This window comes from Liolophura sinensis, chromosome 11, assembly GCF_032854445.1.
Source record: "Liolophura sinensis isolate JHLJ2023 chromosome 11, CUHK_Ljap_v2, whole genome shotgun sequence".
Classification (NCBI taxonomy): Eukaryota; Metazoa; Mollusca; class Polyplacophora; order Chitonida; family Chitonidae; genus Liolophura; species Liolophura sinensis.
This window is the reverse complement of record NC_088305.1, coordinates 20,333,380-20,348,462: the sequence shown is the minus strand read 5'-3', so window position 1 is coordinate 20,348,462 and position 15,083 is coordinate 20,333,380. Positions and strand designations below refer to the sequence as shown.

The window sequence follows — 15,083 nt, the reverse complement described above, 5'->3', positions numbered from 1 at the left end:
ATCCTCAGTGGATTATCTGGCTGATCGTTCCTTAACCAATGAAATCGCATAATCAAATCAGTAGGATGAAATAGTGTGCTATCATGTTTTATTAGTGTACTTAATAGGTATCCTCAGTGGATTATCTGGCTGATTGTTCCTTAACCAATGAAATCGCATAATCAAATCAGTAGGATGAAATAGTGTGCTATCATGTTTTATTAGTGTACTTAATAGGTATCCTCAGTGGATTATCTGGCTGATCGTTCCTTAACCAATGAAATCGCATAATCAAATCAGTAGGATGAAATAGTGTGCTATCATGTTTTATTATTGTACTTAATAGGTATCCTCAGTGGATTATCTGGCTGATCGTTCCTTAACCAATGAAATCGCATAATCAAATCAGTAGGCTGAGATAGTGTGCTATCATGTTTTATTAGTGTACTTAATAGGTATCCTCAGTGGATCATCTGCCTGATCGTTCCTTAACCAATGAAATCGCATAATCAAATCAATCTCCCAAAACTTTGTCTATGTTTTGTGAGTTCACAACAATTTTCCAACTCCTTCGCTAACATTATGATCACCTTCGTATATGTTGAATATCGTTGATTATGCTGTTAAAACTCCGATCAAATAAATGAACAAATGAACAGCTTGTGTTGGTTTCTTACAGCATGGTCCGTTGTCTTATGAAGTGAGCTATCGGCTAGGCTTGGAGGAAGATGAGCCATACAACCTGATCTACAGAGGACTGAACACAAAGATGGAGTTCAGACTGCCTGCTGGTAAAGGACCAGAGCACAAGGGTAAGATAAATCTTATGTAGCAGGGAGGGATATAACCCAGAGATCGCTGGTTCAAATCTCCAGCTGGATTGCCTGATCGCAACTTGTCTGTCTTGAGAAATACTAGGAAAATGGGGGATGAATGTAACAGGATGGGAATAGAAGCACTGTCTTTCGTGGGAAGTCAGGGGAAAAATGAATTGGTGGTTCAAATCTCCAGCTGGTCAGCCTGCTCAAGTTTACAAAGTTCCTGTCCTGCTGAATTGGTTGACATATTCGACAGAGATCTTGTTTATCCGTCAGTAAGCTTAGCATAATACAAAAACTTTGATAATTCGAAATAAAAGAGATGCATTTTTCATAGTATGCTCGGTGTATCTAGTTGGACAGGTTGGCGTACTGTTGAGTTTTGTGTTGTGATAATGGAGTGTAATGTCATAACTCCAAGAAAGACAAAGCATGACCATGTTGATTCTGATAGTTCAAACTGTCGAGCTTCCCGGGGTTTCCATGGACGTTTTTTCTTTATTTACACTCACACATACAGAGTTGAAGGCTGTGTTTTAAAAGAATACAGTGGTTGCTGATTGGTTGGTATGGGTGATAGGCCAGACTGGTCTGAGTTTCTGGTACAGTACAATTATTCAAGGGAGCTCAAGCCTCTTCACTGTCTGCCAATGAGCATCAAATCTCTATCCCTTTCAAGAAAGTTTAAATATATGTCCCTGTTAGCCAGCCTTTGACTTTCTCAGTCATTGATTTAGTATGTGGACTTGAACACTGTATTTTAGCTAATGTTTGGAAGGTAAAAAGACACTTTGAGCAAATAAAAGCCTTAAAATAATACTTTTGGTGCCAACACTGAAGTTTTTGTGGTAAGAAAGTAATCAAAGCTCACCAAAAAATTTAAAGTTTCTGTATACAGTGGATGAATCAATCATATTCAAGCAAAAATGCCAAATGCCAAAATGAATTACTTGAATGCCAAATCTCAAAGGAGAAGATAACAAAAAGATGCCAAAATCAGATGAAAGAGCGTCAAAACTTATTTGCAAATGTGATCTTTAATATGGTTTTGGAATTTTTTTTCCAAGAGAAAAGGGTATTTGGAAATAATTTTGTATGGTGGGTATTTGGGTCCAACTTTTGGTATTTATCGTTGTTGCATGATAATGTTCTTAATAATGATGTGAGGCTTGTCTAATAAATTTATTTGAATGTAAATTTGTTGTTTATATTGAAACATATGCATTTAACCTAAATTATGATAACATTTATGAATATATCAAAAATGTAAATGTGATCCAAATTGAGGTTTAATACATTTGTTAGCTGAAAAAAAAACAAATTCTAGCGCAAAAATATTTATTAAACTTGTGTTACAACCTCATTTTATGACATAATTAAACAATGAATATAAATACCAAAAGGCGGCCCAAAATACCCACCATACAAAAATTATTTTCAAGTGTCTTTTTTCTCCTTATTAAAGGAAAAGTGGGAAAAAATATTGAAGACCACATTTAGGAATAACTTTTCGCACTCTTTCATCTGAACTTTGTCATTTTTATGTTTTCTCCACCTATAAGTGAAAAACAGAAGTCTGTGTTTGTCAGAAGTTTCCTTGGTCATTACTATGGCTTCTTCAACATACATACAAGCTTTTTGAGTACATTATGACATAACAGGCCCTCAGCGAGATGTTTGACACTCAGTCACATTTTTAAGGTTTCGTCCAATGAACAGCTGTCTACATAAGAACATTCTTACTTTTCTGTCACAAAGAAAGTCAGTTGTGATGAATGAAAGCGCAAAACTTTTAATTTCCCATCTGTGATTATTTCATGCAAAAAAAACAAAAAGATATTCTTGTTTGTATTAGTTGCATTGCACTTGCTGACTTTTGGGCTAAAGCAGCGATGTTTTGCAGACTATGTCAGTGAGAGAGGGTCTCATGGCATGGGCAAATCTGGTTGTTGCTAGTTTGGGTGTGGATTTAGGTGTTTGTCGGGTACCTGATGATGTGCGCTTGTTTTTCTCCTGGCATTGTTCAGTTTGTTTGACCCATACATTTCATAGCCTTTATAAAAGTAAAACATTCTACAGTGCAAAGGGACATTATTTTCACTAAAACCGTGTAGAGTCATTTCAAATATAGGTGACAATATAGGCTAGTTTCTATCACAGTTTTGTCAGTTTCTTTTCTTTTTTTATTTTTGAAGATCACGGAGCCGTCAGGGTAAAAGATTTTCATGAAGTCTCTGAGTTTACACAGTATGTTTGTGAAAGTTCATTTATGTTATTTCTAGTTCTTAATTCGTGATATTTTAGCGTTTTTATCCCATTAATTGGAAGCTTGCCACCCAGCTTCATTTACTGTATACGGTGGCTATTTTGCTCTCCACACCTCTTACTGAGTCTGGAGACGGCTGGCTAGTCCATCGCTTGGGAAGAAAAAATCAATGGTGAAAGTTTGCGGAACAGACAGCTGCCAGATAAGAGCTGGGTAAGCCAGGGGTTAGATCTGAGCTGGGGATTATTTCAATTCTGTGAAGCATGGAGAATGGTCACTTGGCTGTCGCTTGATTGGCTACCTCTACCACAAATGTAAGGCACACGTCCATGTACATGTAGGGTGTGTAAATTTGGCATCTGTCGAGAATAGAATCATGATGATGATAATATGGTGATCACAAGTCAAGTTGATCAGCATGATAGATGATTTTGGTCACATTTCAGGCGTTTAGGGAACTGATGATTTTGGTCTCAATTCAAATGTATGAGGAAACTGATGATTTTGGTCTCAATTCAAATGTGTGAGGAAACTGATGATTTTGGTCATAATTCATCGTTTTAGGAAACCGAAGATTTTAATTACCATTCGATTTTTTAAGAGGCATAGATTTTAATCACAACTTAGCTTTTTAGGAGACTGGTGACTTCATTCGCAGTTCCAATTTTTTAGGAAACATTTTGATCATAATTTAGCTTTTTAGGAGGCTTTTGCAATGTTTTTGATTGCTAATGATTTTGATCACAGTCCAGCATCTCATTTGACAATGTGGAAGAAGGGCATATATGTGTCATTTAACCTATCTATTAATGAACATGTACAGTTTAAGAACAAGACTAGTTTTACATTTCTGTGGTGCTAGAATCACCTGAACTGTGAAACTCATACTAGGATGAAATATGCAAGAAGCTTCTTGAGATGAGTTATAGGCTTGCTACAAGACATGTTATGGCTTTATAGCCTAAATAAAAACTGTAATGGTTTGGAAATAACCATCTGAGGAGGTGGTGTGAAAAAGTCAGACGTTACTTCCACATTTTACACGGACAAACACAGAATTCAAGGCCATGTTTTGTATGGCTACCTGACAACGTGTCTGATGAACTACATCTACATGGCGTACATATGGACCGTTGCTTAACGAGAGTACCATTGCTTGGATTGATGTGAATGGAATCAAATTTAGAGAGAGTATGTTTTTACATATTCGTCTCTCAATAATGAAAATAAGGAGAAGAATTTATTTTGAGAAAGGAAAATGTCCTTATTAACACTCTGAAATACAACTACATGTGAACAACATATAGATTGAAGCTCCTCGTTGATCAGAGATCAGAAACATATTTAAAGTTATTTAACTTGGATAAACTAAGATCAGTTTTGACAGTTTTATGCAGTTGGAATATTTCAGTTTACAAATGTCCCCTTCATGCGTGCACTTTATGTCTGTAAATTAAGCCCCACTCAGTTAGGGTTTGATAGACATGGCATTAATGATGTGATGAGGTGAAGTGACAACAGATTTGTTGTTACATGTAAATGCATGTGCACATGAAATGAATGTTTAAAGAATTTTAAAAAAGTAACTTCCAAGCCATAGTTGAATCATCTAAATTTTGGCTACTATGTTTGTGCCATCGTCTATGCCATGCCATACGTATTTGAAATTCCTGATGATGGCCCAAACTTAGCAGCCGAAATATAGGTCAACTATGAATTTAATACACTCTTCAGTTAATTTCCTTCTGTTTTGTGTATAAAAGCCCTGTGAAACCGTTGGAAGTCTGGTCTCATGACAGATGTGTTTTAGGAGGGTTATTTGAATCTGATGAACGACCTTGAATGAGCATGAATTCTGTCAGGAAGTCCGATTGCTTTACGATTGGAGTAATGTTTGAGTGACGAGTTCCCAGAAGTCTATTATGATATTGATATTAACGCTGTTTTCTTGACAGTTGCAGCAAAATATATGAACTATGAATATATGTCTATTGATTTATAAATTTGCCCATGTGACATGATGCGCTGAGAAAATGTGTAGTATTAAGAATTGCAAAGCCAGTACAAAGACTGTTAGAAGATATAGTTTCATTTTTTATTTATTATTTGATTGGTGTTTTACGCCGTACTCAAGAGTATTTCACTTATACGACGGTGGGCAGCATTGCAGTGGGAAGAAACCGGGCAGAGCCCAAACGAAACCCACAACCATCCGCAGGTTGCTGACTGACCTTCCCACATATGGCCGGAGAGAATTTCATTTTTTACAATGTCTAACATGGTTCAGTGGTGCTATTTGATACTTAGTGTTACTCATGTAAAATGAGCGATCTTGGAGAGTGCCAAAGCAATATATTCCAAGATCGCTCCTAAGTTTGCCAAGTGAAAGGAAATATTCCCTCAAGTATTTTATCTGGGATGTGTAGCGAGAGATTTAAACACAACAGGGTATCAGTATCTCTTGAGGTACTGGCTTAAGAATGTCTTATCTCCCCTGTTTTGAAGGATGGAACGTTCCTTTTAACTGAACGACCTGGCCCATTTCCAGATTGTGTGGAACTTGAGAGAGCTCGGACATTGTATCCAGGCAAACACGGCCTAGCTTTTTGTTAATGGACAAGATGTGAAAAGGAAACGATCTAATATCGGGGAAATTATAGATTTGGGAATTGTGGCAGTGTGTCTTGTGTGCAGAGCTCCCAAGAGGGCTGTATTGGGGGTATTGGAGTGGGCGGAACCTAAAGCCTGTTCTGACTGTTTCAAGCCAGCCCGTAAGGCACACCTGTAGACCACTGGTCCTAGAGTACTTATACAGGGAGGAAGGGCATAGTGTTAATCCCTCACAGAGCCCCTCTGCCTTCAAAGACAGGCTAGCTGAAGGAAAATCTCTCCTGTAGGCCGTCCATAGATCTGACACCAAACCAATATTGACACAACTTCTTGGTTCATTTCAGTGTTTGTGCGTATTCTGATCAGTGATAACTTTGGAGCGAGCACTCAAGCCTGCAACATCACCCTAAAGGTGCGTCCCCGAGAGCAGAACTATGGCAACGAGACCGTGGAACAGCAACTGTAAGTCACACACTTTTCTTTCAACTTTTCTGTTTCTGAGATTCAACGGATTTTGTTAGTTGCATGTTAAACGGTTGTTTTTCTACCAGAAGGTTTGATTGAAAGTCACCCACCTTTTCCTTCTCCACTCTAAAATTCTTCTATCAACATGTTAACAGGCAGTAAGTTGCATAATAGCACACCACTAAGGCTACGATTTTCTCTAGCAGTAAATTTACTGAAAACTAGAGTGCTAGACAACAGTGAAATGCATAAAACTAGCTTATGATGTGTGTGTGCTGGGATGGGGGGGGGAGATTTAACTGTAGTGTGGATTGGAGTATGAACTTGTGTTGTCCTAGAGAAAATGGGTACAGCCTTTTGAAGTCATTTTGTGTAAGCGCCTCTGCCATCAAATAGTGTTTGTCCTTTCTTTCACAATTGTCACAGTTAGAAAACAGTCATTTGGTAATCTATACAAGTTTTTGTTCAAGGGGATGTTGGAATAGATCTCTGATTTGAAAATCTTGTAGAAATTTCTTGTGATATGTTTATATATTACTATTTTGAAACCACTGAATTTCAGGAATTGTCCCAGTGCTTTCCACTGCCTCTTTCTTATCATGTGAGATTTTACATTTTGTCACATATCAGATTTTTATGATTTTGTCGGCTAACTGTATGTAAAGTGTAAAACCCTTCCTATGAAAAAACATGTAAACTGGAGTAGAATCCTGTCTCAAAATTGTTGTCAAACTTCAAAAATATCTGCAGAAAGTAAGTCCTCATCAGTAACAAAAGGGCAAACGTTAAGTTTTTGGAGGACTGATTTTGTCGGCTAACTGTATAGACAAGGCATGATAAGAATGCAGTTGTTGACTGGTTTGACTATGGTCGCATTTTCTCAGGCTTGTGAATTTTGGGCAGATGGTTGCAGTAGTTTGCAGAGCGCGTTGGCCTTTACAAGTAGACATAGCACCTTTGGGTAGAAAGGGACCGATGGACACAAGGAATGTTTGCTGGCTGGTTTCAATTAGAAACTAAGTTTACCAGAACGATGTGTCGAAATGGACAGAGTACGCAACGGTATTGACTGGGGTTTCGGTACCCCTTTGAGGGCTGTCTCACGGTGTTACGCGGACGCGTTTTCGTGAGGGGAAGGATTGGTGGGGTATTTGCGCAGCCTAATGAGCGAAGGTCCAGGGAGTTGATTCGCGGGCTGCGGACTTCCCAACAAGCTGTGTTTGTCCAGCTAATTGCTTGTCACTATGCAAGCCTGTTTTAAAACTGCACATGGGCATTGGCCTCTCCGAGTCAAAGCAACTGACATGTTTGTCATCATTGTGTTTGATCTATCTTCATTAGCTGTGTAATGAATGGGAAATTGAGAAACTGGCAACTAGCACTTTTGGGCCGCGTATTTCCCAGGACATTTTTTAACGTTGCTCTATAATTTCAAAACTGGTCTGTTGTCATAAGCCTCTGGCTGTGGGCTGGTTATTTATGGGGTCGGCAGACAAAAAGAGCTATTAACTTTGAGGCTGGCTGCAACGTCAACCTTGCGACTACGGGATGATTTGGGATGACTGTCAGCTGTGTTAGCTGCAGACCCGTGGGGTAGTGAACATTACCAGAGGATAACGGATACTGATGACACAGGATTGCACTTTGATTGACAGTGTCAATCTGTCATCAGTGAATTAAATCCACATCCAGAACAGCTACAAATTTGTAAGGGCAGTCACATGGCAGTTTAGTTAGCTTTGAATTGGGGTTTTGATAGCCCTTTGTAATGTATAAATTGCAAGAGCGAAGCAGAAATGAAATTTGTTTTTCTGCAAGAGACATGAATCCAACATGCTTGCCTGGCTGTCTGAGTAATTTTGCTTTTAATCAGACTCTTTTTTTCTACCTTTACAGCTGTTAAGAAAATACATCTTGATCGACATCTGGAGAATTTGATTCACCAAGCATAATATTTTTTTTAAATTTATATACTTCATCATTGGACACAATTTGTTTCAGAGAAAATGATAAATCCTTACCTCTGTAAAATTCAGCAAGCACTAATTCGCAGTAGCTGCCACATCCCACAAAAACATTAATGTCATCTTACACTAAGGCCACTTGTTAAATGAAGGTTATGTCCCTTGTAGGAAGAAAGAATGTTTTAAAGAATTGACCATAGAGCTGCTTTGTCATATCTGGATATCATTACACCTCAGTCTGTATATACCTTGAAGTTCACTGCAGCTAATTGTATGTGGCGATCCACAGTCATGGGTGCAGATCCAGGTTACCTACCCTAAATGACCTAAAATTTTGCCCACAAAAAAAAAAAGCATCGTTACAGGCAAGTAAAGATGACTAATTGTTATTTATGGTGCTGTAACTGTCCAGTAGAATATCATCCGATGCTCCAAGCAAACCTCAAAACAGTTTTTTTTTTAAATCAATAGAACTCTCAGAGTCGAGAAATATGGGAAGGTTAGTGATGGACAAAATTTGTGGTCATGTAGGGTATGTGGTAAACTCGCACAAACTAGGTCTATGATACCAGTGCAGGGCCCTCCAGTTCTTTTGTTGAACAAGCTTCAAGTGTTTAGGAGGGGTGATAGGGTTTGCCTTAACCCTGTGAAGTAAAGGGTGTGGATTAACCAATTCCCCACTGGCCATTTGCTGAAGGTGTTTGATGAAACAACTGAGCAAACACTGGACACAGGTATGATGAAGGTGGTAGGGGAGAGGAGCAGGGGGGATACCTGCTGAATTGGTGGAATCCAGTGGGTAGAAGGAAGTGAGGTCTTAAGAAGGCAGCAGGGAGAAGTATGTTGACACAACCCAGATTTATTGAAGTACCTCATGTACTACCTCATGTACCAAAGGTCACTAGGGTTTTACCAGGCACACAGAGAGGGTGGGGGGGGGGAGTGAGGGAGAGATCGGGACACAGTTGAGATAACTGGCTTTGTCTCATAAATAAAAGGAAATTCCAGCAGATAAGATGCAGATATAAATTTGCTAGCTTTTATTCTTGCTGGTCAACAAATGTTTGTGACCCCCCCCCCTCCCCCCCCCCCCCCCGCCCTCCCACCTCCACACACACAGCCACTAGTAAAAGGTAATGCGATAAACATGGAGGCCTTTTTCTCTTTATTGATCGAGGCTCTTTTGTTCTGTCGTTACAATTTTCCTAACTCGCACACATTTAGTAATTGGCTTAAATCGAGTTGATTTCATAACCTACCCGGTTAAAAATGGCTTGCTTAAAAGGGGTCACTCAGTCCTGTCTGGTGGGAAAGTAAAATGAAAAATTAATAGGAGTGATTACAAGTGATGTTATCTTGCTTGTGTACCAAACAGTAGATGTAAGTATGCCCAGTAAGAATAGAATACACTTAATTTTGTTCAAATGTCCTTATCTGTTTTTTGTTTTTTTTTTTTTTGTTTTTTTTTTGTTTTTCTTCAAATGTCTGTGTTATGCCTGTATTATTTTAACTTGCATGGAAGGCATAGTTAAGGTAAAAAAATAATTTGAAGATAATAGATGAGATGCATGATGAAGGAAAACTGCAAATAATTCTTCTAGCGAGTTGTCATCGTGACTGAGAGATAGCTTTTGTGTTCAGTGATCTGTGGAGTTATGTGTTACAACGTAACTTAACCTAACTCCTCAATCAATGTGTAAATATATATAGACATAATACATGTTTTAGCATTATTCGAGGATGTTACCTGATTTGGACGGGAGTTAATACATAGGTCCCTACCGGTACCTGAATAATGCATTTTAATCTTGAAAGTCATACGAAGTGTGTTTCGAAAAATCGCTTCTAAAGATATACCTAACTGGTCGAATTTGTGAGAATTTAGAGTAGCCTATGATCACTCTAAACATGAAGAGCTGTTGACGGATGTCTTTGTTTAACCCTCCACTCGTCCTATTGATTCAGCAGGACAAATTTGGACTGCCTGGTTAAATATGTAAATGTACATGAGGGAACTGAGCCACCAAACTTACACGTAGCACAAAACCTTATGGCTTGAGCTAGCTAGGATCCAGGATTCATGACAAGAGTTACAGGTAATGTGATTGTAAAAACCCTCTGATGTTTAGTGTGAGTCGGGTGACTAGCAAAGGAAGGAGGAACGTGTTGTTTTATTTTATCGATATGAATTGTTTTTTATTAGAGGTGGGGGAATTGTAGGTGTGTAAGAGCAGTTGTAATCGGGTCATTTTAGTTCTGGAAAACTTTTGGGTTCCCAAAGTAATAAAGCTGGTTTAAAACTAACAAGTAAATAAAACAAGTTTCTCAACTTCTCAAATCCAGGTGATTGTCAGGATTGTTTCTTCCACAATGTCACCTTTAAAGTTTGGGATCAGGCCTTCCATATGTACCCCCAGCTAGGTGCATGTACCCCCAGCTAGGTGCATGTAGAACAAATTCTGTAATATGACAAGGAAGTGTAACTTACATGCAGATATCCAGGCCAACACAGGAAGATTGAATTTCTGTATCACCCGCAGAAAGGGTAATATCGCCTTCGAGCTGGACATTGCAGAGCTCTTGTAAAAAGTCGCTTTACGCTGCAATGAAATGAGTGTAAAGGAATGGAGAAACAGGGTGGAGAACATTGTCGTGCCAGATAATTTAGCCTGTATATACAGCTGTTGACAGCATAGTGCTCCTGGTTTGAGCTAGGGCCTGGTGGAAAATTGGTTACATTAGTGTTCTGCCGTGTTTATGGCAGCTAAATTCAGACTGCTTCCTGGTGTTATTACAGTGCATAGCCATCAGTTCCGTGGAAAAATACGTCTCAGATGGTTTAGAAAAATCAAAAGCATCTAATGGAGGTTAAAAGATAGTTTGTCTTTAAATTTTTAGCACCCATTAACGAGTATAAGTATGAATGTCTTGGTTGTGCAGTCTATATTCGTTGAAGACTGCTTGTTGTCCGCCAATATAGTACGCATGTCGGTGTGTCATAGTTCAACAAGTTCGCCCGTTTAACGATGGTTTACCCTTGCCACTCAAGTTTCTTCCGCCATGAAAAGTGACTGGCCTCATACAGAGGAAAAGCTTTAGTATGGCAGTAAGCACCAATCAAATAATCAGCACATTTTGGTCGCGATTAATAAATCTGTTTCCTGGATTTCAGTAAGTAGATTACAAAAGGACATCTGACGTTTATGTGTATCAGTGAAGGCAGCATGGTGATTATGTGGGAATGTGTGGATAAACAATAGATAATCCAAATAATACCTGGGATTATTAATGAATTAGTTCTGCACCCTCTTCTTACAGTTCCTTCAGAGGAATGTACAAGGAACTTTTAAGAATTGGTATAATGGGGGGGAAAAAACAAGCCCACGAAAGACAGTGGTTTTTATTTGAAGGAAAAAAGACAATTAAGAGATCATTTTAACTGAATTATAGAAAGATACGGATAAGATACACTTATGCAGCTCTACATGGCCAAGAGCTAGTTTTGTATTAAGGTATGTTAGGTTTGGGGAGTGGGGGGGGGGGGGGGGGCAAAGAAAAGAAGACTGCATTTTAAGTGATCAAATCGTAGAAAATACCAAGATTTTTATGTAGCTGGACACAGCCAGATGCTAGTTTGGTAGGAAGGTATGAATGCTTGACATATGGCCTTGTCACTATGGTTTTGCCTGAGCCTCTTCCTTTCCTCCTCCCCCTCCTCCTGACTTAGTCCGTCCCCAGCCTCCCCCCACCCCCCCACCACCCCATGGTACCTTGCATAAGACTTACATTGTCAATTAATCCAGATGGTGTTGCACACTGAGATTTGTGCATGCACTCAGCCCCCATCACAATCTGTTTGCCTACTCTCGACAGATTTTACACCTTCAAAATATGAAGCAGTGTCAGTGCAAAGGTAAATGGACACAACAACCCAAGTGCCAACTCCATTGGGGAATCTATTGATTACAAAGTAAGGTGAAACTGCCTCTTACGCCCAGTCTTTAATTGTGCCTCTAAATATAGCCCACTGAGTGAGCTTATAGCCTCCTGGATATCGAGGAGAAAGACAGGTCTTTGTTTTCTAGGTTCTGACAGAGCTGAAGCGGAAGTTGGCTCGGACACATCGAGATTTCCGTGGTGATTTACGAGATCAGGATATATAGATACAGGTCGTGTCCAGGCTCCGTGTGCATGCACGCAGGCAGCTAAAGTAACGACCCAGGTGGGCATCCTTGTCCCCCTGTTAAGCTACATGTATCTGTGACAGGTGAGATTTGATTAATTGCGAAAGATTGGCTGATTGCATTGAGTGCGACCGCAGATCTACGTGTTAAGGAGACAGGTGAAGCTTTACAGTTGTATCTGAGGTGTTCAGTGTTGCATGGCAGACTTGCGGCTGCTGATATTTGGACAGGGTTCTGAATTGAATAATAGTAGGTTTAAAATGATAAGAAAGAAAACCCACTGCAGAGTTTCAGCATTTACACAAATGGAGTAAAACCCTGACAGGTAAATTGACCAGAGGCCATACATATTTTACCGGTTATGTAGGACCATTTGCCAGCTATGTATCGCACTGTCCTCACTGCTCTTTGTTTGCTCTCTATGCTGCAGTCTTTATAATTGTCGTCAAAGGATGTTTTGCAACAAGTCCATTAAAGTTTTGATGAAAGATGGCCCATTTTTAAAACGACTTACTTTATCATATGTCTGAAACCTAGTTCCTGTTAATGTGGCTCACACACAGCGATTTTGCTTTCGGTTTTTACGTCCGATTTTTGTCCAATTTACCTTTCGATTTTTTTCGCGCAGACACAACGATATTACTTCCGATTAGTCAAATCGGTTCTGTGGTTGTCTCGGGTAGCAGAATGCGGACGAAATGGCTTCAAATGAAACTGACAGCAGCGATGACGCTTTTCTCAAATCCTTGTCCATCTAGGCTCTGGAATGGATGTCCCACAAATTCCTGTGATTTGTTTCATGTTCGATTATGAAGTTAACCATGAGGTCTGCGTTGTTTGTTTGTCAGTCAGCTAGGCAGACGGCAAAATAAACATCACGTGACTCATAGTTAATGCATTTTGATTGGTTAAAGCCATTTTGTTTTCAACTAAAATTAGAACATGTCTTAATGCATCCAACTCAGCCAGAAACTTGTCTTATGCAACGCATTGCATTCGAGTCTTCGCTCACACGCAACGATACAATCGCATACAACTAGCTTGACAGACAATCGAAAGCAAAATCGTTGTGTCTGAGCCCACCTTTATCTTGATTTTGACCCAACATGTTGCAAGATCAAGGAATAGTTGCGTATGGTTTAATTAACTCTTACCTTATTGATCCGCATACTGTCAAACTATTGCGAGGATATAGCTTGTAGAATGAAAGAAAATTCATGTACAGTGTATCTATGTGTTCTTAAAAGTGTTGAGATTGTGGTTTATGTACTGTGTATCACAGGCAAATCAGTTCTTTCTTAAGAGGTAATTAAAATGCATCTCAGCTACAGATCATTTGCTTTTGATGTACGGAGTTCAAATCCCATCGCTCTTCAGTGATTTGGCCTGGACCAACTTAGTTTTATCAGATCATTAACCTAGTTTTTCTTATACTTGGCTGAAAAGAAAATGCATTTTTTGGAATTTACAGTTTATGCAAATCAAATTATTTCACTGAAAAAAAAATAAAAAGAGTCCCCTTTGAAGTGTTGTTATTTCGGAAAAAGCTGAGCAAACACAGTGCATATATATCCCCAGCCATATTGCACATGCAACCGTGATTACTAGCTTGTCCTGACAGAGTTGGAGGAGTGCAAACCCAACTCTTACCTTATGGATCAGATTTGCAATAGCTGATTGATTTTGCTGGGGCACTTTAAAGAGGCAATTTCGTCTTGCGTTGAATGTGACGTTGCTGCTTTCCTTATTGGATAATTACGGCCAAGACTAGTGGTTATCCCAGCTCTGTTGCTAGAAACTTCCAGTCTTACTTGTCCATTATGCAAACGGATTGCTTTCTTCCTAGCCTAAAGTAGCCGAGCTTCCCTGGAGTGGGTGGATATTGAAAGTCATTAAAGTACACATAACAGGCGCAGGTGCCCCACAATAGGTCTTCTTAATTCTGTAGCCAGATGGCATTACACTAGTTGCCTTCTCAGCATGTTCATTCATTAGACTTCTCACTAACAGTAGGAAGAGAGTATAATCACAGGGGTATAGGCTAACTATACTGTATGTATTTTTATACTGTCAAATTAACTGAAACTAAAGAAACTAGTGCAGTAAAGAGTAAAACCACAGACCATCAGAACCAGTATTACACTCTTTGTTTCGATTGGCCATTGATATACATGAAAATACTGGAATTTTGTTCAAAGCTTGCCTTGAACAAGACCTCGAATGTATGAAATTTGTCAGTGTTGAATATCGCATTCAAATATTATGTTCATATTGAACAGACAAATAAGCTACAAAACAGCAAAAAAACACATTGATCTTTACATGATGGTTTATGCTTGAAAGTGCTTGGAAGCCATTTTCTTTTCATGGCTAAGAACCGGGGGCTGGTCTCGGTGCATGCTGCCCACCATGTTGTGTTTTGTGTGAAAATACAGGCCATTGATGTGTTTTTTTTTTTTTTATTTATTTCGTTTGTATTGTACGCCTTGCCGATCCAGGGAGAAACCCATAACCATCTGCACGTCGCTGCCAAACCTTCCCACGTGTGGCCAGATTAAGGCCAGTGATAAAGAGGCTGAAATATTGCTTTTGGAGAATTACATTGCTTTTCAACACAGTGGTCAACACTTTTTAAGGCCTATACCTGAAGCCATTGAGCAGTTGTTACTGAATCCTGTAGAACAAGAGCTGTATCTTTGATGCTCATGAATACAAGGAAATCCTGTCACCAGAAATGTAGAGCAGATGTCTCTGTGGACTATACCCGTTAAACGTTTTGTCAACGTTTGGCAGGTGG

The 15,083-nt window shown here is 39.2% G+C and overlaps 1 protein-coding gene across 1 annotated transcript in view; it reads left to right on the top strand.

Annotated features, from left to right (window-relative positions):
* The window catches only part of LOC135477926 (uncharacterized), a 159,935-nt gene that overhangs the window by 124,243 nt on the left and 20,609 nt on the right, over positions 1–15,083 (top strand). Inside the window, exons 32-33 of the mRNA XM_064758149.1 lie at positions 659–791; positions 6,018–6,135. Coding sequence (XP_064614219.1) covers positions 659–791; positions 6,018–6,135 — 251 coding nt within the window. The remainder of the gene's footprint in view (positions 1–658; positions 792–6,017; positions 6,136–15,083) is intronic.